This window comes from Neomonachus schauinslandi, chromosome 13, assembly GCF_002201575.2.
Source record: "Neomonachus schauinslandi chromosome 13, ASM220157v2, whole genome shotgun sequence".
NCBI classification, from domain to species: domain Eukaryota; kingdom Metazoa; phylum Chordata; class Mammalia; order Carnivora; family Phocidae; genus Neomonachus; species Neomonachus schauinslandi.
The window spans coordinates 64,875,043-64,900,144 of NC_058415.1; the positions used below are offsets into that span (position 1 = coordinate 64,875,043).

Consider the following 25,102-nt stretch of genomic DNA (forward strand, 5'->3'; position numbering starts at 1 on the left):
GCTGTTTGTGCATGATGTTAACGTAAGTTTTGGTTATGATGTAAGGCGTTAACATTAGGGGAATTTGGATGAATGTGACAGGGGAATCTGTATCATTTTATAATTTATTGGCAATTCCAAAATTAGTTAAAATAAAAAGTTAAGCAAACTTATAAATTCACTTGTAACTTCCTCTTGATCCCTGCACTATTAGAAGAATTTTGTTTAATTTCCAAATAGCTGGCGACTTTCCAGATATCTTCTTCTTATTTTCTAGTCTAATTCCATTATGGTCCATGAACATACTTTGTAAGATGTAAATTTTCAAGATTTCTTTTTATGGTTCATAATATGCTCTATATTGGAGAAAGCTGTATATATTTACCTAAAAACTTGAAAAGAATAAATACTCTCCTATTGTTGAACTATTTTAAATGTAAACAAGTACATGTTGGTTGATAGTTCTTTGGGTCTTTTATATTCTTGGTGTTTTTTGTCTACTTTTTTTATTGATTATGAAAAGGAGTAAAGTGTGATAGTAGAGAAGATAGCAGAATAGGAGGATCCTAGGTTCAACTTGTCCCTTGGATACACCTAGATAACATCCACATCAGTGTAAATAATCCAGAAAATGATCTGAAGACTGGCAGAACAGACTTTCCACAGCTAAATGTAGAGAAAAGTCCACATCAAAGACGGTAGAAAGGGCAGAAACACAGGCAAGAGTCAAACTGACGCACAGGACTATTTGAGGGAGAAAGATACGCCAAAGGCACAGAGAAGAGAGAGGATCAGACCCCACACAAAGTGCACCAGATACAGGGGGCTCATACTGGAAAGATGAATCCCCATAACATTTGGCTTTGAAAACCAGAGAGGCTTAACTTCTTGAGTTCTTATAATCACTGGGGCTTACCACAAGGAATTTTAAAAATCAGTGGGCTGATTTCTGGGAGAGTCTGAGGACCATGGGAAGCTGAGAACCTGAACTTAAAGAGATAGCACAATAAATAGCCCTGCTGAGATATAGCACAGAAGCAGCAGTTTGAAAAATGCCTCGGGTATACAGGAGGGAGATTTATTTACTAATCTTAGAGCAGGTTCTCTATGCCTATTTTCTTTCAAGAAAATCAACCCAAGGAGGTCTACACCACGATACATAGTAATTAAAATGGCAAAAAGTAGTGATAAAGACAGAATTTTAAAAGCAAGAGAAAAGAAAAGTGTTATATACAAAGGAAACCCCATAAGGCTATCAGAGGATTTTTCAGCAGTAACTTTGCAGGCCAGAAGAAAGTGGCATGATATAGTCAAGTGCTGAAACAAAAATACCTACAACTAAGAATAGTTTATCCAGCTAGGCTATCATTCAGAATAGGAGAGATAAAGAGTTTCCCAGACAAAAGCTAAAGGAATTCATCACCACTAAATCAGCCTTATGATAAATGTTAAAGGGGACTGTGAATACAAAGAAAAGATTTTAAGTAGGAGTGAGAAAAGTAGGAAGCATAAAAGCAGTAAAATTAAATATGGCTATAAAAATATATCAAGGGATTCACAAAATAAAAGGAAGTAAAATATGATACCGTATACCTAAAATGTGGCAGGGAGAGGAGGAAAAATTTAGTACTTTTAGAATGGGTTCAAACTTAAGCAACTATCAACTTAATATACAATGCTAAATGCAAAAGATATATATAACCACAAATCAAAAACAAGTAAGGAATAGGCAAAAAGTAAAGAGAAAGGAACCCAAGCATATTACAACGGAAGCCAGTAACTTTAAGAGAAAAGAGCAAGAGAAGAATGGAACAGAGAACTACAAAAACAATCATAAAACAGGTAACAAAATAGTAATAAGTACATTCCTACCAGTAATTACTTTGAATGTAAATGGACTAAACTCTCCAATCAAAAGACAGGGTAAGTATCTGACTTTGGCTCAGGTCATGATCTCAGGGTCCTAGGATAGAGTCCTGCATCAGGCTCTGTGCTCACTGGGGAGTCTGCTTGTACCTCTGCCCCTCCCCCCTGCTCCTGTTTTCTCTTTCTCTCTCAAATAAATAAATAAAATCTTTAAAACAAAAAAAAAAGTATGCCTATCAGGAGCACTGAATAATGTATAGAATTATTGAATCACCACATTGTACACTTGAAACTAATGTATTACTCCATGTTAATTATACTGGATATTTTTTTAAAAAGGAAAAGTGTCCAACTATAATTCTAGATCAATTTCTCCTCCCAATTGCTTTGCTTCATGTACTGTAAACTCTGGTTTTAAGTAGAAACTATTTAGAAATATTATGTCCCCTGACAAATTAACTCATAATTTTATCTTTATGTAATGTTCTTGGTTATATTCCTTAGTTGGTTATATTTCTTAGTTTGGTTATCCTTGGTTATATGGGTTATATTAATCCTTGGTTATATTTCTTAGTTTGATACCTACTTTGTACAATGTTAATACAGTCATTCCAGTTTCTAATTAGTATTTCCATTTGTTACACATTTTCTCTTCCTTTGCTTTTAATACATCTATGGCTTATGTCATTTTTTAATGAAAATTTTGTTACAATTCTTATTTTTCTTCTTTGGTATGTTACATGTTGTTGTTTCCCCTAGATCTGCCCTTTCAACAGTGTTCCTAATCATTAATAATCAGGAAAATGCACTTTAAAGCAACAGTGATATACCATCACATACCTTCAAACTAACTAACATTAAAATAATTCATAAAAACCACTGTAGTGAGGATGTGGATGAATAGGAGCTCTCATACACTGCCAGTGATACAAGCACTTTGGAAAATTGTTTGGCATTATCTAAAATTGAGCATCACTATACCCTATCACAAAATACTTTCATAAATTTTATACACCAACATAAATATATGATCATGTCTGCCATTGTTCATAACAAAATAATTAAAAATAGTTTAAAAATTAGAAGTAAAATAAATGTTCATCAATTTTAGTATATATAAACAATGTTTTATATATATATATACATAAATATGTGAATCTTTAAACCATCATAAGCTTGAAAAATCTGTTTTAGTTATATAAATATATTAATTTTATGGGGAAAATTATATGCCATACTTTTAAATTGGCAATATATTATAAAATTTTAGGAAATAGCTATGAATATCAAGGGCCAATTCCTATTTTATACTGTGTTATTTTAAGAAATAAATGAGTTAATATACACAAATTATTTCATGACCTGTAAATCATTTAAAATATATATATTTATACTTTCATATTTTTATTTCACATATATATAGTTTCTAAGTATAATATTATTTGAGGACATGCTTACTAAGCTGAATGGACTTTTAAAAAACAACAAAATGCTTGTATGTAATCACAGTGCTGAATAGACACTGACAAAATCTTAGGACACAGAAATAATACATATGAGGCCAATATATTTCTCATAAACCTCAAATAAAGTAAGGCTTTCGTATAATTTTGGCTTTATGGTAGGCAAAATTTGAAGAATGACCCCCAATAGCCTTTCCTTTTGAGCATAGGTGGGACTCGTGAATATGAAGAAATATCATTCCCATGGTTATGCTATGTTAGGAGGTACAGGTAACCTTCAAAAGGAGAATATCTACATACGCCTAATCTATCCACTTGAGCTTTTTAGAAGACAAAATTTTCCTTATCTGGTCGTAGTGGAGGAAAAGAAAAAGAACACAGATGTGAACTATAAGAAGGACTTGAAACATTGCTGGTTTGAAGATGGAGGGTATCATGTGAGAAGGAACGTGGGCAGCTTCTAGAAGAAAAAGGCAACCTATAGCTGACAGTGACAACACACATCAGAACTGCAGCCACAAGGAACTGAATTCTGCCAACTGGAATGTTGCTTGGAAATAGATTTTTTTCTCAGAGCCTCCAGATAAAAAACAGTCAACAAATTGATTTCAGCCTGTGAGGCAATGAGCAAAGGAACCAAATGAACTTGCCTGAGATTTCTGAACTACAGAATTATGATATTATAAATGTGTTTTTTTATAACACTAAGTTTGTGGTAATTTGTTATTAGCAATAGAAAACTAATGCAAGTTTATTATAAAAAGATCATTAGCTCTCTGAGATCTTAATAGATCACACACACTTAAGACGACAATGAGAGCAAGAGGTCATGGTGCAGAAGGCAAGCATTGCCAGCTGCCCAGTCTGATTTGGATCTTACTACATGCTGACAGAAGAAAGGCTTTGGGTACATATACTTTCATAAATGAGGTATGTATTATAAAATATTAAACAAAATATTATAGATTTAGAAATCATATGTTGTTTGCTAAGACATCACTTTGCAGGAAAACGTCAACATTAATAGTGCTAAGTCAGTGGATAATGAAGCAATTAAATCAGAGAAACCTGAATTACTAAATCACCTTAAGGAAACCTCCTACCCAACCGCTCTACAACTTACTATGGTCTGAGACCTGAGATAAAAACTTTCACTGAGTTAAAACCGCTGAGATTTTTGTAGTTGATCTCCTACAGGAGCTAAAGTTTAATGAAATTATTCCTTAAGGGAAAAAAGAAAACCAGCTAAAATTCCCAAAAGGAGCAAAATAATGGCAATATGTTCAAATATTACTCTGTATAGTATTTGCATTCATCTGTTAGTGAGTTGCAGTGGTGGGTGTAGTAAAAATTATCTAACTCAGATCCATCAGTAAATTGATAATTTTAATAAGCACCTAGCCTTCTTTAAAATTATATTATCTGTGAGCAACACATGTGCATAAGATGGGAAAAGGTAAAAGGCATAAAGTTATGAAAAGGATTAACAGACACATGAATATCAGATTACAATTGATTTTAATAGATGCTTAGATTCACCTTTTTGTTATATCAGTCAATAAATTGTAAATACATGAAAAAATCAAACAAGTTTTTTAGTAATATGTAAAGCCAACTGTTATTTTTAAGCCACCAGTTGTATTTTGTCAATAATAATGAATGAAAGAAAACACAAGTTTTAGACTAAATATCAGAGAACATTAAATACAAATAAAAGTGATTCCTCTTGTCTTCCCCTTTAACTCCCAGTGCTCTTGGCTTCTTTATGATGTCACCTCTCAACATCATTAATTTGAACTTACAGTGCTTAAGTCCTGGCAAATCATAGGTGGGGGAAATGTCTGTACCAAGATTGTAAGTCCTCTTGTCAAATTTTATGTTTTAAAATAACTGAAATGCTATAGCTAGCTTTATATTTACCCTCTTTAGTGTAAAGAGATGTTTGTTATATTATTATTATTCGTTATAAACAAGAGAATATGTGTTTAGCAGACGTACATTCTCAAGCAACATCAGAGGTTGTTTTGATATAAAAATTAACTAGTTTATTCACTTCAGTAAAATATAAAACATAGCTTTGGATAAGGCTTTTTCAATGTGATCCTTACTTCATTTATCTTTATCATATGGTATTTTTTTTTTTTACTTTTTTAAAAATTTTATTATGTTATGTTAATCACCATACATTACATCATTAGTTTTTGATGTAGTGTTCCATGATTCATTGTTTGCATATAACACCCAGTGCTCTATTCAGTACGTGCCCTCTTTAATACCCATCACCAGGATAACCCATCTCCCTTCCCCCTCCCCCTCTAGAACTCTCATACTCTATTTTCTAATATACAGAAGAAAATAATTCATGGTTCTCATTCATGGGAACTACCACCTCCTTAGAGATCATTTGGAAATTTATGAGAATTTTTTTTTTAAATGTCACAGTGACTGAGAAGTCTACTGACCTTTAGAGGGCATGGGTCATGGGTGCTAAACCTTCGGTAATAATTTCTTCTTCAGAAATACTGAGTAAGCAAAATTACTTTGCAATGAAAAGCAGATTATCCAGACAAGGGAAGTTTGATGATAGTAGTTTCCTAATGCTTAATTTATGTTGTGTTGAAATGAGGTAGGGAAAGAAGACCTTCAATTATGTAAGCCTTTTTACCATGTAGGCTTAGAACAAAGGTGAAGGCATAGAACTGTGAAATAGAAAGGAAAGTGCCACTGGTTTTTCTTTGGACAGTACTTTTAAAGGAAAGATAAAGCACAAATCTTGAAAATAAACAAAATGGCCTTTTATAGGCACTGGTGCCTACTTCATTATAATGCAATCAGTACTTTAAAGGACAATCATCAGTAAAAGGATTCAATGCATTTGTAATGATTAAAGGCTGAAGGACTTGCTGATAATTACAAAACAATCTGTACTCTGGCATACAGCATGACAGAATTACACTGTATATTAATTACTTTAAAATGTTTAAGCACAATAAAATATTGATGGCATTACTATTATCATGAGCACTGCACGGCTTTCAGAGAAATTCACCAAGAGTTAAAAACTTATTTTTGGTTTTATGACTATTTCTTTATGTTGTTTTCTGGTATAATTCTAAAACTCTCATTTTATCATAGAAGGAAACTGGGTTAAATTCATAATCAAATAGCTTCAAGCATACACAAAAAAATTCTAATAACAAATTCTCATATTTATTTGGATTCAAGTGGCAACTTCAGTGCACTTAACAGAGAACCTGAGATGAATAATTTCCTACTTTGTTTTTCCTCTGAATTCTATGACAGGACTTTAATTTTAGACTTAAATTTCTATGTCATGGCTATCAACTTAAATTTCTATGTCATGGCTATAAAGAAAATTTCCCTCTTTGGGTTCAGTTTTCCCCCTCCCCACTTATTCCTCTTTAATACCCATGTTCATCCAGATCTCAACAACTCCATTCAAGTGTTTGACCTCTTGCCTTTTCCTCCAACTCAGGTCGTGTTAGTCAACTCAATCCTTCTTTTTCTAATAGTGAATAGATCTAAGGTTTCTGAGGAAGTGGGAGAGATTTTCACAAAGACTGGGTTATCTAAAAATCTGAACTTTTTAAACTTCCAGTGTTAGCTTCTGGATCTCATATCCACTGTACAATTTTTTTTTTTTTTTGTCCTTTGAGTTCATAAAGTCCTCTCTTACTATCTTGCCTAGGAATTCACCTTGATATAGAATAAGGTTTATGAACCTTAGCACTACTGACTTTTTAGAAAGAGTAACTCCTTACTGGAGTTGAGGACTGGGGAGGGGTCAGGGAAGTCCTCTGCCTTGTAAGTAGTTAGCAGCATCCCTGGTCTCTACCCACTAGATGCTACTATCAGCACTTGCGTGTGTGTACACCATCCCCTCCACACACACAAACACCCCAAAACATACACACAATTGTGATAAAATATCTCAGGCATTGCAAATGTCTACTGGGGTAAAGGATTCATAATAAACCCAGGTTGAGAAACACTGCTCTAGAAAATGTTAGAAAAAGACAGGAAATCTCACCATACTACACATAAAGCCATCCCTCACCAAGACAGTAACCATATGGCAGTTGACCTTTGCCTTAAAAAAGAGACCTCTACAGCAAATATGAATGACTCAGGCCCCAGTCAGTCCCTGGAAAATTTTCTACCAAGTACTTTATGGCCTTATTTGCCATATATCTGATGCAGAATCCAAAAATCCAAAATCAGCTGGCAGGATACCTTGTGACACTCACATATAATGATTGTCTGTAGACATTTTAATATTAAAATTAAACTTAATTGTGGAATGTTGGCTATCTTTCCTCATTAAACCAGAAACAAGGCAAAAATGTTCATTATTTCTATTCAGCCTTGTACTCCAGACCCTATTTTGTTCCATAAGGCAATAAAACATTAAGATTGGAAAGGAAGAAGTAAAATTACCTTTATTCAGAGGATATGATTGAGTGGATTATCCAGTGACATCTACAAAAAATTATTTAGAGCTATTAAGTGAATGTAATAAGATTATATGATACAGAATCTAATTATATAGATTTTATTTCTATAACTGGAAAAATTAGAAAATATAAATTTAAAAAAACAGCACAATTTTGAATAACATAAAAAACTTTAGAAATAAGTTTACTGAAATATATGCAAGACATATATAAGAAAACTAAAAATTTTCTTCAGGGAATTTTTTGAAGAAAATTGTTTTTTCTTTTCTTTTCTTAGAATTTATTTATTTATTTGACAGAGAGAGAGAGAGAACACAAGCAGGAGGAGTGGGAGAGGGAGCAGCAGGCTCCTGGCTGAGCTGAGAGCCTGATGATGCTGATGCGGGGCTAGATTCCAAGACCCTAGGATCATGACCTGAGCTAAAGGCAGACTCTTAAACAACTGAGCCACTCAGGCACCCCATAGGAAAGTTTTATATACATATATATAAACATACATACGTATAAATGATATTTTTCTTATATATAATAAATATATATACTCTGATTCAATTTATACCCCTTTAGCAACTAAAACAGCTACAATTAAAGATTAATGACACCAACAGTCAGCAACAGTGTAGGGCATCTGACATGTTCACCATTGGTGGTGGGTGTAAAATGGTACAACCACATTAGATTATCACTTGATATTTTAAAAATAAAGAAACACATACAAATGGTATATGTATGATTAAGCATTTCCACTATAGCTTACCCAAGAGAAGTTCACAAAAAGACTGGATAAGGGGGGCGGAGCAAGATGGCAGAGGTGTAGGAGACCTGGATTTCGTCTGGTCTCAGGAATTCAGCTGGATAGGGATCAAACCATTCTGAACACCTACAAACTCAACAGGAGATCGAAGAAAAGAATAGCAACAACTCTCTGAACAGAAAAGCGACCACTTTCTGAAAGGTAGGACGTGCGGAGAAGTGAATCCGAGGCGATATTCGGGAAGATAGATGGCGGGGGAAGGAGCCTTCATTCGCATCTCCTGGCAAGTGGTAGAGCCACGGAGCACAAAATCGTAACTTTTAGAAGTTGGCTCCGCTGAGGGACGTCGCTCCAGTGGCTAAGTGGGGGGTGGAACCCTCGCTGGGACAGTGTGGTCTCAGGACCCTCAGGGTAACAGAAAGATTGGGGGTGCCTGAGTGCGGCAGAGCTCCCAGGTATCGGAGCAGGAAAGCCAGCTGCAGAGATGGAGCCGAGGCGTGGGCTCTCAACTCGGGGTTGCCATAAACCGTGATCCGCGGCACAGTTGGGCCACTGCTCTTCCAGCAGGGACCCAACAGGCGGCAGATTCGGGGAGACTCCCCTCCCTCCCCTGGGAGGAGCGGTGTGGGAGCGCACCGCAGGGATGTGTTGGGTTTGGAGACTCCACACAGGGTCATGTGCCAAAGATAGAAATGCTCGGTCACAGGCCAGGTGAGCACGGAGTGCGGCCGGAGACCAGGGATATGGGAGTGACTGACTGCTTTTCTCTGGGAGCGCACTGAGGAGTGGGGCCCTGAGTTCTTGGCTCCTCTGGGGCAGAGATTGGGAGGCCACCATTTGCAATCTCGTCCTCCAAAGCTGTATGAAAAGCTTGCAGGAAACAAAAGCTCCCAAGAGCAAACCCAAGCAGATTACTTAGCCCGGACCGGGCAAGGGTGGAGCAATTCCGCCTCTGGCAAAAACATTCCAGAACCGCGGCAACAGGCCCCTCCCCCAGAAGAGCAGCAAGAACAGCCAGCCAAGACCAAGTTTACCGATAAAGGAGAACAGCAGAACTCCAGCTCTAGCGGAATACTACACATAGAATTCATGGCTTTTTTACCATGATTCTTTAGTCTTTCAAAGTTAATTTTTTTTAATTGTCTTTTTTTTTTTTTGAATTTTTCTTTTTCCCTTTTCAACCAACATCTTACCAATCCCTTTTTTAAAAAACATTTTTATTTTTCAATTTATGAGTCATATTCTATCCCTTCATAGTAGTTAACCTTATTTTTGGCATATATATATATAAGTTGTTCTCTCTTTAAATTTTGAGATAACAGATCAAAATATACCCTAAATCTCTAGTGTATGGCTTTGTTCTAGTCTCCTGCCTGATCACATTCTCTCCCTTTTTTTTCTTTTCTTTTTTTTTTTAAATCCTCTTCTTTCTTTTTTCAAACAACTTCTTATCTTACCAATTCCTTTTATAAAATCTTTTATAATTTTCATCTTTACAGTCATATTCCATCCCTTCATCATATTAACCCTTATTTTTGTACATATATAAGTTTTTCTTTCTTTAAAATTTTAGGAGGCACTTTCTTCTAACAGAGCAAAATACACCCAAAATCTAGTGTGTGGCACTGCTCTATGCACCAGCCTCATCATACTAGATCACATTCTGTTTTTTTTGTTTTGTTTTGTTCTGTTTTTGTTTTTTATCATTTTTTCTCTCTCTCTCTTTTTTTTTTTTTTCTCTTTTCTTTCTTTCCCTTTCTTTCCCCCCAGTTTCAGGTCTTTTCTGATTTGTTTAGAGTATATTTTCTGAGGAGGTTGTTACCCTGTTAGCATTTTGTTCTCTCATTCATCTATGCTCCTATGGACAAAATGACAAAACGGAAAAAATCACCTCAACAAAAAGAACAAGAGGCAGTACCAACTGCCAGGGACCTACACAATACGGACATTAGTATGATGTCAGAACTAGAGTTTAGAATGATGATTTTAAAGATACTAGCTGGGCTTGAAAAAAACATGGTAGTTATTAGAGAAACCCTTTCTGGAGAAATAAAAGAACTAAAATCTAACCAAGTTGAAATCAAAAAGGCTATTAATAAGGTGCAATAAAAAATGGGGGCTCAGGAGCACCTGGGTGGCTAGATGGTTAACAGTCTGCCTTCGGATCAGGTCATGATCCCAGGGTCCTGGGATCGAGCCCCACGTCGGGCTCCTGACTCAGCAGGGAGTCTGTTTCTTCCTCTCCCTCTCCCTCTGTCTCTCCCACTGCTCATGCTCTCTCTCACTCTGTATCTCTGTGCCTCAAATGAATAAATAAAATCTTAAAAAAAAAATGGGGGCTCTAACTGCTAGGATAAATGAAGCAGAAAAGAGAATTAGTGATATAGAAGACCAAAGGATGGAAAATAAAGAAGCTGAGAAAAAGAGAGATAAACCAACTACTGGATCGTGAGGGCAGAATTCGAGAGATAAACGATACCATAAGACAAAACAACATTAGAATAATTGGGATCCCAGAAGAAGAAGAGACAGAGGGGCAGAAGGTATATTGAGCAAATCAGAGCAGAGAACTTCCCTAATTTGGGGAAGGAAACAGGCATCAAAATCCAGGAGGCACAGAGAACCCCTCTCAAAATCAATAAAAATAGGTCAACACCCCGACATCTAATAGTAAAACTTACGAGTCTCAGAGACAAGAGAAAATCCTGAAAGCAGCTCAGGAGAAGAGATATGTAACCTACAATGGTAGAAACATTAGATTGGCAACAGACCTATCCACAGAGACCTGGCAGGCCAGAAAGGACTGGCAGGATATATTCAGAGCACTAAACGAGAAAAATATGCAACCAAGAATACTATATCCAGCTAGGCTGTCATTGAAAATTGAAGGAGAGATAAAAAACTTCCAGGACAAACAAAAACTAAAGGAATTTGCAAACACAAAACCAGCCCTACAAGAAATTTTGAAAGGGGTCCCCTAAGCAAAGAGAGAGCCTAAAAGCAACATAGGCCAGAAAGGAACACAGACAATATAGAGTAACAGTCACCTTACAGGCCATACAATGGCACTAAATTCCTATCTTTCAATAGTTACCCTGAATGTAAATGGGCTAAATGCCCCAATCAAAAGACACAGGCTATCAGATTGGATTAAAAGACAAGACCCATCGATATGCTGTCTGCAAGAGACTCATTTTAGACCCAAAGACACCCCCAGATTGAAAGTGAGGGGGTGGAAAACCATTTACCATGCTAATGGACACCAAAAGAGAGCTGGGGTGGCAATCCTTATATCAGACAAATTAGATTTTAAACCAAAGACTGTAATAAGAGATGAGGAAGGATGCTATATCCTACTTAAAGGGTCTATCCAACAAGAAGATCTAACAATTGTAAATATCTATGCCCCTAACATGCAAGCAGCCAATTATATAAGGCAATTAATAACAAAAGCAAAGAAACACATTGACAACAATACAATAATAGTGGGGGACTTTAACAGCCCCCTCACTGAAATGGACAGATCATCTAAGCAAAAGATCGACAAGGAAATAAAGACTGTAAATGACACACTGGACCAAATGGACTTCACAGACATATTCAGAACATTCCATCCCAAATCTCTAGTGCCCATGGAACAGTCTCCAGAATCGATCACATCCTAGGTCACATATCAGGTCTCAACCGGTACCAAAAGATTAGGATCATTCCCTGTCTATTTTCAGAACACAATGCTTTGAAACTAGAACTCAATCACAAGAGGAAAGTTGGAAAGAACTCAAATATGGCGGCTAAAGAGCATCCTACTAAAGAATGAATGGGTCAACCAGGAAATTAAAGAAGAATTAAAAAAAATTCATGGAAACCAATGAAAATGAAAACACAACTGTTCAAAATCAAAATCAAAAAATAAATAATCCTAAAATTTGTATGGACCCAGAAAAGACCCCGCATAGCCAGAGGAATGTTGAAAAAGAAAAGCAAAGCTGGCGGCATTACAATTCCAGACTTCCAGCTCTATTACAAAGCTGTCATCATCAAGACCTAGTGTGGTACTGGCACAAAAACAGACACATAGATCAATGGAACAGAATAGAGCGCCCAGAAATGGACCCTCCACTCTATGGTAAAGTAATCTTCGACAAAGCAGGAAAGAATGTCCAATGGAAAAAAGACAGTCTCTTCAACAAATGGTGTTGGGAAAATTGGACAGCCACATGCAGAAGAATGAAACTGGACCATTTCCTTACACCACACACAAAAATAGACTCCAAATGGCTGACAGGAGACCTGAATGTGAGACAGGAGTCCATCAACATCCTAAAGGAAAACACAGGCAGCAACCTCTTCAACCTCAGCCTCAGCAACTTCTTCCTAGAAACATCGCCAAAGGCAAGGGAAGCAAGGGCAAAAATGAAGTATTGCACAGCAAAAGAAACAGTCAACAAAACCAAAAGACAACCGACAGAATGGGAGAAGGTATTTGCAAATGACATACCAGATAAAGGTCTACTATCCAAAATCTATAAAGAACTTATCAAACTCAACACCCAAAGAACAAATGGTCCAATCAAGAAATGGGCAGAGACATGAACAGACATTTGTTTTTTTAATTTTTTAATTTTTTAAGATTTTATTTATTTATTTGAGAGAGAGAATGAGAGAGAGAGAGCATGAGAGGGAGGAAGGTCAGAGGGAGAAGCAGACTCCCTGCCGAGCAGGGAGCCCGATGCGGGACTTGATCCCGGGACTCCAGGATCATGACCTGAGCCAAAGGCAGTCACTTAACCAACTGAGCCACCCAGGCGCCCGACATGAACAGACATTTTTCCAAAGAAGACATCCAAATGGCCAACAGACCCATGAAAAAGTGCTCAACATCACTTGGCATCAGGGAAATCCAAATCAAAACCTCAGTGAGATATCACCTCACACCAGTCAGAATGGCTAAAATTAACAAGTCACGAAATGCCAGGTGTTGGTCGCGATGCGGGGAAAGGGGAACCTTCCTACACTGTTGGTGGGAATGCAAGCTGGTGCAGCCACTCTGGAAACAGTATGGAGGTTCTTTAAAAAGTTGAAAATAGAGGTACCATACGATCCAGCAATTGCACTACTGGGTACTTACTCCAAAGATACAAATGTAGGGATCCTAAGGGGTATGTGCACCCGATATTTATAGCAGCAATGTCCACAATAGCCAAACTGTGGAAAGAGCCAAGATGTCCATCGACAGATGAATGGATAAAGAAGAGGTGGTATATATATACAATGGAATATTATGCAGCCATTAAAAAGAATGAAATCTTGCCATTTGCAACGACTTGGATGGAACTGGAGGGTATTATGCTGAGTGAAATAAGTCAAACAAAGAAAGACATGTATCATATGACCTCACTGATATGAGGAATTCCTAATCTCAGGAAACAAACTGAGGGTTGCTGGAGTGGTACAGGGCGGGAGGGATGGGGTGGCTGGGTGATAGACATTGGGGAGGGTATGTGCTATGGTGAACGCTGTGAAGTCTGCAAGACTGCTGAATCACAGATCTGTACCTCTGAAGCAAATAATATATTATATGTTAAAAAAAAAGAAGAAGAAGATAGCAGGAGGGGAAGAATGAAGGGGGGGAATCGGAGGGGGAGACGAACCATGAGAGACGATGGACTCTGAAAAACAAACTGAGGGTTCTAGAGGGGAGGGGGGTGGGAGGGTAAGTTAGCCCGGTGATGGGTATTAAAGAGGGCACGTTCTGCATGGAGCACTGGGTGTTATACACAAACAATGAATCATGGGACACTACATCAAAACTAATGATGTAATGTATGGTGATTAACATAACATAAAAAAAAAACTCAAGATGAAAAAAAGAAAAAAAAGACTCGACAAAATGTGTATAGCAGCTTTATTCACAATAATCCCAAACTAAAATAACTCAAATGTCCATCAACAGGAGGATGGAAAAACTCAGTGTAGTGTATATCATGTAAAGGAATACTGCTCTCCAATCTAAAGGAATGAAGTTTTCGTGTATGTAACATGTATGAATAAAAAAAATCATATTGAAAAAATCCAGAAACACAAAAGCATATACTGTATGATGTAATTTGTATGAATTTCAAGCATAGGCAAGGCTGTCTGTGGTAACTTAACAGCCCTTTTTGGGGGAGGGGCAGAGTGGATTGCCTGGAAACTGGTACAATGTAACCTATTGCTGTGGTTGAAAATTCCTGTACTTCTTAAGGTTGGTTAGGTTAGGGTTAAAGACAAATAAATTTAGTTCTCTTTCATTTTTACTGGGAAGAGTTTATAGGACCCCAAAATAGCCATGATCTGAATACTCTAGTTCTCACTCCCTATGTATATTTACATGTCATAAGCAATTCAATACATTTAACCTTTTGGGAACAGATGGCATTTTTCCACTCTTTCACCTAAATCTGGTTCTGCTGGTGACAGACCTTTACCTCTCCGGGACAATCAAGAAATTTTCCAGACCAGGCTACATTTAGATTCAATTTTTGAAGTTTCTCATTAAAAATAACAACAACAACAACAAAAATATTGTCAGCATATATTTTATTTTTTCTTTTGAGACTATTGTCTAATCTAATTATCTAAAAAAAAAAACTGCAACAAGTCAAAAAGGTTGTTCTTTCTTGATATAACTAGTTTTTGAATTAAGGTCTCTGGATATATATATAAGGAAACATAATAACTAATACTTCATCTTAACCAAGGTGAAATGGAAAACAGATGCCACAGAATCTGCCTTCACTTCAGGTGCAGTGCACACATCCAGTCATTTCAATATCAATCTCAATATCTCTGAGCCTTTTTTTTTTATCTCAAGATTCCTTTCTATTCTTTTAAAAATTTATTTTATTTGAGCATAGTTGTCACACAATGTTACACTAGTTTCAGGTGTACAACATAATGACTGGACAAGCTTATACATTAAGCTTTGCCCCCAACAAGTATAGCTGCCATCTGTCACCATACAATGAATGGTATTATAGCACCAACTATATTTCCTATGCTCTGCCTTTTATTCCATGACTTATTTATTCCTTAACTGGCTTATATGTTCCACTCCCCTTCACCCATTTTGCCCATCCCCTCAATCCTCCTCCCCTCTGACAGTATCAGTTTGTGCCCTGTATTTATAGGTCTGATTCTGCATTTTGTTTTAGATTCCACATATGTGTGAGCTTTAAGTAAAGAAGTACCCATTGTTAACATTGTGGAATGTCATGTATTCATGACATAGAAAGGGAGCTGGGTTTAGGTTTTCCTAAATAAAAAGTTGAGATCCTAACGTAGGGAGACATGGGGGACTTTATTTTTTAGGACAAAAATCTATTTTTATATGACCACAGGAAAAGATTTTTTTCCTTTAAAGGAGTAAACATATAACTGCATTTGTGGGGTTTTTTTCTTCTTAGTCTGAAAAAATTTAATCTTATTACAGAATACATCTGCCCTTACTCTTGCCTTTAACTATTATCTCTGGTACATTTTAAAATATGTAATAAATTCAAAGGATAAAGACTCTCAACAATGTGGTATCTCCTTCAGTTTCACTTGAAATGGAGCAAGTATTGCCTGAAGACATTTTATCCATTTGAGGAAGATGTCTTTTATCCCTAGTTTTCTGAGTTTTTAATTATGAATGTTATTTTTTCAAAAATTCTTCTGCATATCTTGAAATGATCAGATGAATTTTACTTGTTATTTGGAATGATTACATGGGTTGATTTTCATATGTTAAACTAATCTTACACTCCAGAAAGTAAATCTCAATAACCATGATGTCTTTGCCATTTTATATTATTGTTCAGTAAGATTACTTAACAAGTTGTTAAGGAATTTTTGTGTCTGTGTTAATGCAAGGTATTGGTCTATGATACTCATTTCTGGTAATGTCTTTAAGAAGTTTTGGTGTCAGGGTTATTTATATTGGTCTCAAAAATGAGTTGAAACATCCTCCTCTTCCTTGTTTCTGAAAAATTTGTGTAGAGTTAGTATTTTTCCTTAATTTTTAAAAATTTATCAGTAAAACTATCTGGGTCTATGCTTTTCTTTCTGGGAAGGTTTTTGATAATGGATTCATTTTATTTAATAATTATGAGTCTAGTCACATATTTATTATTTAATCATGTGTCTGTTTTGCTAAATTAGTTTTACATGGAGCTCATCTATTTCACTTAAGTAAATGCTGAATTTATTGCCATAAAATTGTTAATAATATTCCCCATTATCCTTTAAAATCTATATAATTATAAAACTTGCATCAGTCCTGATAATGGTAATTTGTGTTTTCTCTTTATTTATCAGTCCTTCTAGGAGTTAATCAATTTTAATAATCTTTACAAAAAATCAAATTTGGGATTTTTTGCTCTAATTTATTTAAACTTTGATTCTGTCTTAAAGCTTTATTATTTATTCTAACTTTGAATTTATTTTGATATTTTCCTAATTTTAAAGCAAGGATTTAAAACACTGTTTTAGTGGCTCAGTTGGTTAAGTATCTGCCTTTGGCTCAGGTCACGATCTGGGGGTCCTAGAATCAAACTCCACCTCGGGCTCCCTGCTCAGCCGGGAGTGTGCTTCTCCCTCTCTCCCTACCCCTACCCCCTGCTCGTCCTCTCTCTTTTTCTCAAATAAATAAGTAAAAGAAAAAAGAAAAAACTTTTAAGTTTTTTTCTAATATAAGACATTAAAGTTATAAATTCTCCTTGAACTTTTTGCAGTATTCCATAATTTTTAATACCATGTTATTGTTTAGTTGCTTCTTTTTTATAAGTGTGAATTGTGATTTCTGTTTGACCACTGGTTATTCAGAAAGAACTATTTTAAAAAATATTTGTGTATTTTCTATATAATTTTGTTTTTGATTTCTAATTCAACTGTTTGGTGATTAAAGAACATGCCCTAGAGATTATGCAAGGAATTAATGGATCATGCCTATGTACAATTTTATAAATCTCAAATTTAATAATATTGTTTCATGAACCTGAAATATTTCCTCTTTCAGAGTATTTAAAACAGAAATGTTCATAACCATGGTTGAACATCAAAATTTCTTTAGGAGTGTATAAATGTACATTGGCTAGATCCAAACCTAGAGATTCAGATATGATGAGGCAAGTAATCTTAATGAATGTTCTCAGTTAAAAAACAACAACTATGTGGATGGAGCTAGAAAGTATTATGCTAAGTGAAATGAGTTACTCAGAGAAAGACAAATACCATTATGATTTCACTCATATGTGGAATTTAAGGAAAAAAAAAATAAGTAAAGGTTAAAAAAAATGAGAGAGAAAAAGAGAGGCAAACCAAGAAACAGACACTTAACTACAGGGAACAAACTGATGGTTACCAGAGGTGAGATGGGTGGGGGAATGGGTTAAAATAGGTGATGGGGCTTGGAATGAGCACTGGGTGTGGAATCATCATATTGTACACATGAAACTAATATTACCCTGTATGTTAACTAACAGGAATTTAAATAAAAACTTTTTTTTAAAGATTTTATTTATTTATTTGACAGAGAGAGAGAGAGGGAGAGAGGGAACACAAGCAGGGGGAGTGGGAGAGGGTGAAGCAGGCTGAGCAGGTACCCGATGCAGGGCTCGATCCCAGGACCCTAGGACCATGACCTGAGCCGAAGGCAGACGCTTAACCAACTGAGCCACCCAGGCGCCCCTTAGATAAAAACTTTTTAAAAAACCACTGGACTAGACAACTTTTTAATCAACATATCCTAAATTTTATTCAATTAAAATCATTTAATTTTTTAAAAAGATTTATTTATTTGAGAGAGAAAGAAAGAGAAAATGAGTTGGGGGCGGGGGTTTGAGGGTTGAGCCGGGAGCCCAATGCAGGGCTTGATGTCAGGATCCCAAGATCATGACCCCAGCCGAAATCAAGAGCCAGATGCTCAAATGACTGAGTCATCCAGACACTCCTATTTTTTTAAAGATTTATTTATTTGTTTGAGAGAGAGAGAGAGGGCAGGGGCAGAGGGAAATGGACATAGAGTCCTAAGCAGTCTCTGCACTGAGCGTGGAGCCTGATATAGGGCTGGATCCCATGACCCTGAGATCACTACCTTAGCTGAAACCAAGAGTCAGGAGGCCTAACCAACAGTGCCACCCAGGTGCCCCAAAATCATTTAAATTTTTATAGAGTGACAAAAATGTGCCAAGTTTTGTGCTGGGAAATAGAGCCTATATAATCAAGATATTTATTTTAATGTACTTTATTCCTCAATTTTTTTTCAACTAGTTGACATACAATGTTACATTAATTTCAGGTGTACAACATAGTGATTAGACTTCTCTATACATTATGCTATGCTCATCACAAGTGTAGCTACCATTTGTCACCATACAACACTATTACAGTGTCAATGCCTACACTCCCTATGCTGTGCCTTTTATTCTCATGCCTTAGGTATTCCATAACTGCAAGCCTCTATCTTTCACTCCCCTTCACATAATTTGCATCCCCCAAGTAACCATCACTTCTCTCTGTTTATGGATCTGGTTCTGTTTTTTGTTTATTCACTTGGGTTTTGTTTGTTTGTTTGTTTAGATTCTACAATGTACTTCTTTCTTAATAATTATGTAATGTCAAAATAAGTAAAATACGATGTGAGCATGTGTGTTTGTATGTGTGTATAAGCCCAAAACTCACATGTGATCAACAATGGCTTTATTTCTGTAATGTAATAAGATGTTGTAAAATAATATTTCTCTATCAGATCTTAATATATGTCTCCATTACAAATAAATGAAATAGGATTATAAAATTCCTCTTTGTGAGAATAAACATGTTCACATAGTACTCAAACAAATGGAAACTTTTAAATGAAAAATACTTTACAACACAGTTTTCTCAGATGTTCTTAAAGAACAAAAAATTTAAAAAAATTAAAATCCATATCAATACTTACAGTGCACACTGACACACACACACACACACACACACACTCATTCACAGACATACAAGTATGCCATTGAATGATTGGGACTTGCTTAAGTTTGAGAATATTTTGAGGATCTGATTTTGCTTAAGCAGTGCTTTTAAAGTGATGTCTTTGCTAAAATTCAATTGCAAGAGAATTTGGAGCATGAGATAGAGAAAAATAATTCAACCATGAATTCACAATTTTAAAAAAAGTCTATTTCAGATATGGCAATTGGGTAATTTTTAAAATGTTTCTATCTACTTTGTTTAGTTATGCTGAAGTTTGTGCTAAAAGCACATTTACTCATCTCTATTTTTTCTAGGATGAAGTAATCTTACATAATAGTAGAGAACTGAGAATGCAAAATATTTCTCTAGTTGGTGATGGCAAGTGCTTGCACATAATAATGATCATTAAATACAGTGATTTTATATAAATTATTAAAACCTTTCCCTCTTATTTTAATAGCCAAAAAATAAACTTTGGAACATATGATAATTACATTCCAGGTAAGAAAGAATTCAATATTTATTTTTGAAACATATTAATTTTAGGATTATGATTACTTTTAAGGATAAATGATTATTATCCTCTATTCAAGGTGATAAAGCAGTAGCTCATGGAATATCATTAAAAATTAACTTTCTCATGGACTTGGCAAACACTTTCTAAAGATACTTTGTTTTTGAACCCAACAAAGTTTAAGCAAATATGTCCAGCAACATAAAGGGGTTATGTTAGAAATCATACATGTTAGAAATCATACAATCAGATAATCTTACAGTTGAAAAGTAGTGTAGAAACTGGATAAACAATTCACGCATGTCCGCAATGACTTCTACTACATTTGTGATAGACTATATCCACCTTATAAATGGCCAAAAATTCACCAATCTGATGTTGAAGGACTTCATATATCGAAGGATTTTCCCTCAAATACTGAACTTAAATATGCCTTTCTGTATATTTTCTCATTGATCCTGACTGTTTTAGGAGATACACAAGAAAGTGTATTTTCTCTTACATGAAGTATTATACTGCACATGTTTAAATGATGAAAATCTCTCTCACTCCCACTGGTACCCCAAACATCTTTAAACATTTCTCATAGTTTCCAGGTAACCTTTCCCTCACAGTCACAATTCTGTAGGTACTCTTTATTTGTAGTTTACTTCATTAATATGCCACTTATAACAACAATGCAGTTCTTATGTGTATAACATTTACTCTTGTAGCTTGGAAAATTATTACTGACTAAATGAACCTTAAGCATTAGCATTTAGATTCAATCATATATTTACTGAATATTTTATAACAAGTACTGTCTGTGCTAAGTACTTTGGAGGCTACAGAAGTCGTTATCATATTTTCTGATCTCAAAAGAATTGTATTCTAACCAAAAGAATCTAAAGCAAAAATCTAGACTGGGAGAGATAGAAGATTAAAAGAAAGTAGTAAAGATCTTTTTTGCATTTATATTACAGACCATATTAGTTTCACAATGACTGTATAGTTTTCTGTAAAACTGATCAAAATAGAAAAAAATTTTTATTTTATTTTCATATAATGATAGCAGAGAATTTCAAACATAACTAAATAAATTAAGCCATAATTTGTATCATTTGTTCATTCATGAAATCTATTATCTTACTGCCATTTAAGTTCTGATGAAATATTACTTACTCTAAAATGTTTAATGTCTTCTTATTTTAGTCAGTGAATTAAGCAAAAAATCATGGAATCAGCAACACTTTGCCCTGAGATTTCCCAAACCACCAAGGCCAGGAAAAAAAAGGAGATCAAAACCATCCCAACTGCGAGACAATGCAATTCCTGTGAGTACTGGAAAGATCATCTAATTTTACTAGTGCTAAACTCGTGAAATCATGTATAGTTATATGTGTTACAGATCAGCGCTGACCAGTGGGATTTCTGTGATGATGGAATATTTTATGTCTTTGCATTCCAATGTGGCTATTGAACATTTAAAATGAGGCTAGTGCAACTGAGGAATTGAATTTTACATCTCTATTCAACTCAGTTCAATTCACTTGTGGCTTTTAAATAGCATATTGGACAGCACAGTTAAAGGTAATTCAAATTCTACTACATGAAGGAAGTAGATCGTTTTATTTGCATTTCACTGTATAAATATTGTTCCCTTATTTCATATTAACTATTTCTTTAGTAACCCCACACTATAGAAAATATGTGTCCAAGAAGCACAAAAATCTGGAGATCCTAATGCTACAGTTAGTATGAACATTCAGAAAATGTCCTCCAGCTGGGGAAACTCCCTCATTAGAATCATGGGATTATATTATACCTTGATAAAGTGCTTCCTCATTTTCTGTAATGTAGCATTCAGGATTCTAAAAATTAGAAGATAAGTATTTCTCAATGTTTCTAGAGTCATCATGGGATATGAAATGTTTTTTCAAAAGTTTTACAAGATAAAAGTATCATCAACTCTTGTTTATTTTAGGGAGTGTTTCCAATCAGTAGTGATCCTAGCTTATTCTGTCATCTCGCACTCTTTCCTTTCTTTCTTTATTCTATTTTTCCATTGTTTGTTAACATCACTTCCAAAGTTTGCTACTTTTGCAATTAAGATTTTGCAAATACTTGGTTAGGAGTTGAAAACAAAATGCATTATTCTACACAGATTTATGTGCACCGAATGTTACAGCTTTTATTATTGTAGTTTCCTATCTGATAATACTCAATTTACATCTTGCTAAGCAAGAGTTTCAGGTTTCTACTTTTAACTACAGTTGGCATTCCAAATTCCAGAGACTTTGAATGTGATAATAGAGACCAGGATATGCCTGAACATGAAATTACGTATTAGAGAACAATTAGTTTCTGTGTTAGCCTAGGAATGGAAAGTGGGCAAGATATTCTAAGAATTCTTGAGAACATTGAGGGGGGGGGAAGCCCTCTCCTGATTATGAAGAGAGATTCTGATACATCATTAGTCAGTGAGGTCTCTACCAATTTTAACATAATATCTTGAGGGAATTATGAAGATCCTCTATATTGAAATAAGGCTCACAATGAGACATGACTATCCATTTGTCCAAAAAAGAATTAAATTGGAAAAGCAGAATAAGTTATGACATCTACAATTTATCCACTATTTATCAAAACCTAAAATCTTTTAATGGTTGAAGTTAAAATGTATTTGGTATGTGGTAATAAAAGCTGTGTAACATACAAATTGTTCATTATTATTCTAACCAATATTCCAGATATATGATTCAGACAAAATAAAAGAAGGTCATAAACAACCGTTATGGATGCACAGTTCTTTAATGAGAATTTCTGAGAGACCATCCGAATATTTAGCTGCCAGGAGGCAGCTTCAATATAAAGCAACCCATCGCCCAAAGGAAGATGCTAAAGTAGCAGATGTAGAAAAACGTTTATCTCCAGAAACAGGTAAGAAAGGTAAAGAAGACAAGCAAGCAGACAAGAAGGACATATCAGAATCAGAAATAGAAACCACAGTTTTAAAGGAGCCAAAAATAACTGAGAGAGAGCCAAAGAAAGATAAGGATATAGAAACAGGAACTAAAGATGAAAAAGATGCAAAAACAGATGCCAAAAAAGAAAGAAAAGATTCAAAGAAGGGCAAGGAGTCAGGTACAGAATCTGAAGATGAAAAAAAAAGATACCAAGAAAGAGAAGAAAGCTTTAAAGAAGGGCAAAGGGTCAGGTACAGAATCTGAAGATGAAAAGAAAGATGCCAAGAAAGATGCCAAGAAAGAGAAGAAAGCTTCAAAGAAAGGCAAGGAGTCAGGTACAGAATCTGAAGACGAAAAGAAAGACACCAAGAAAGAGAAGAAAGCTTCAAAGAAGGGCAAGGAGTCAGGTATAGAATCTGAAGATGAAAAGAAAGACACCAAGAAAGATGCCAAAAAGGACAAGAAAGCTTCAAAGAAGGGCAAGGAATCTGCTACAGAATCTGAAGATGCCAAGAAAGATGCCAAAAAGGACAAGAAAGGTTCAAAGAAGGGCAAAGGGTCTACAGAATCTGAAGATGCAAAGAAGGATAAGGATGGGAAAAGAGATACAAAGAAACCAGGAGAGAATGATGATCAATCAAAAGACAAGAAAGATGCAAAGAGAAAGGGGAGTAAAAAAGGTAAGAAAGAAGAAAAGAAGGCCAGTGGGACAGATATTGAATCAAAGGATGATGCTAAGAAGGATGGCAAGAAGGATGGCAAGAAGGATGGCAAGAAGGATGGCAAGAAGGATGCCAAGAAGGATGCCAAGAAGGGCAAGTAAGCCTTGAATAATAATTTGAAAGCATGTGATAAACAATTTTAGGAGTCTGAAACTGAATATGAGTGACAAGGGGATTCAAAGAACTAATCAAATAATTTTTTAAATGGGGCGAAGAGTACAAAGAAAGATTCAGAAAAGCATCATAAAAATATAAGAAAGTTATGAAAAATTAAGAGAGAATTCATTGAAGGACTTGGAGGATATTTATGCTAAGTTTGGGGATATGAAAGATTCAATGAAAGATGCTTAGAAAGATTCAAAGAAGAATATTCAAATCAGGATGTAGAAATTAATGACACTGGATCTGTGGATACAAAAAATAATAATAAATAAATAAATAAAGGCTTAAAAAAAAAGATCCAAGGAGGCAGATGTTCAATCTATATAATCAAACAGTCTGAAGCTGCATCCACAGATTTAAATAAAGAACCACAGGAGTAATCAGAGGTAGTCAAAAAAATTTCAGAAACTGTACTTTCAAATAAATACAAATACAAATACAAATTAAAGGTAGCATTCCTTAAAAAAGAAGAAAGAAAGAAAGAAAGAAAAAGAAAGAAAATAAGAAAATATGATTTCCTTGTGAAACTATACCACCATCCCTGAAGTGTAAATAGCCACAACTAGGTTGATGGATGTTGAATGTTCCACTTCCGAGCCAAGATAAACACACTTGGTAAGTTAGTTTTGTTTTATATTAAGTCAAATTGGATTAAACAATAATTGAGTCAATTTAAAGTTTGAATTGAAATCTATAATTCTTTTTTTTTAAAGATTTTATTTATTTATTTGAGAGAGAGAGAATGAGAGACAGAGAGCATGAGAGGGAGGAGGGTCAGAGGGAGAAGCAGACTCCCTGCCGAGCAGGGAGCCCGATGCGGGACTCGATCCTGGGACTCCAGGATCATGACCTGAGCCGAAGGCAGTCGCTTAACCAACTGAGCCACCCAGGCGCCCTGAAATCTATAATTCTTATAAAAATTTGTGTAATCTGCTATGTTTTTACTGGAATTTGGCAGAATTTAGTAGCATTTACTTTGGGCTTTCTCATTAATAAGAAATTACTGATGAATTTGGCGAGAATACCACAGAATGAAGACTTTAAAAGTATCAATGAAAAAGTTAAGTAGAATTATGAGAGAGGAGACTGACTTATGATACATGATAACTTTAACAATTACTTATCAAGAGGTTTTTTTTCTTCAAACAGAAAATAGTAGCCAGCTTCTCTCCATTTAAGATAAGATGAAAATCAAAATTTTCCAAACTACCAACATACATAAATTTAAATAAGGCATAT

The 25,102-nt window shown here is 35.2% G+C and overlaps 1 protein-coding gene across 1 annotated transcript; it reads left to right on the forward strand.

Annotated features, from left to right (window-relative positions):
• The first annotated feature begins 3,532 nt into the window (after positions 1-3,532).
• CYLC2 (cylicin 2) lies at positions 3,533-23,802 on the forward strand. The gene is made up of 6 exons (XM_021691622.1): positions 3,533-3,738; positions 19,981-20,021; positions 21,226-21,347; positions 22,764-22,962; positions 23,092-23,157; positions 23,237-23,802. Exons 1-6 carry the CDS (start codon positions 3,533-3,535, stop codon positions 23,800-23,802), a joined length of 1,200 nt encoding a protein of 399 aa, XP_021547297.1.
• Positions 23,803-25,102: the final 1,300 nt, after the last annotated feature.

What these genes read in the sequence shown, in the direction of transcription:
- CYLC2 (XM_021691622.1), top strand. Translation starts at nt 3,533, where the DNA reads ATGAAGAAATATCATTCCCATGGTTATGCTATGTTAGGAGGTACAGGT. An exon ending in ATATGATAATTACATTCCAG is followed by an intron (nt 20,022 to 21,225) that starts GTAAGAAAGAAT and finishes TTCTTATTTTAG; the next exon opens with TCAGTGAATTAAGCAAAAAA. An exon ending in TGCGAGACAATGCAATTCCT is followed by an intron (nt 21,348 to 22,763) that starts GTGAGTACTGGA and finishes CCAATATTCCAG; the next exon opens with ATATATGATTCAGACAAAAT.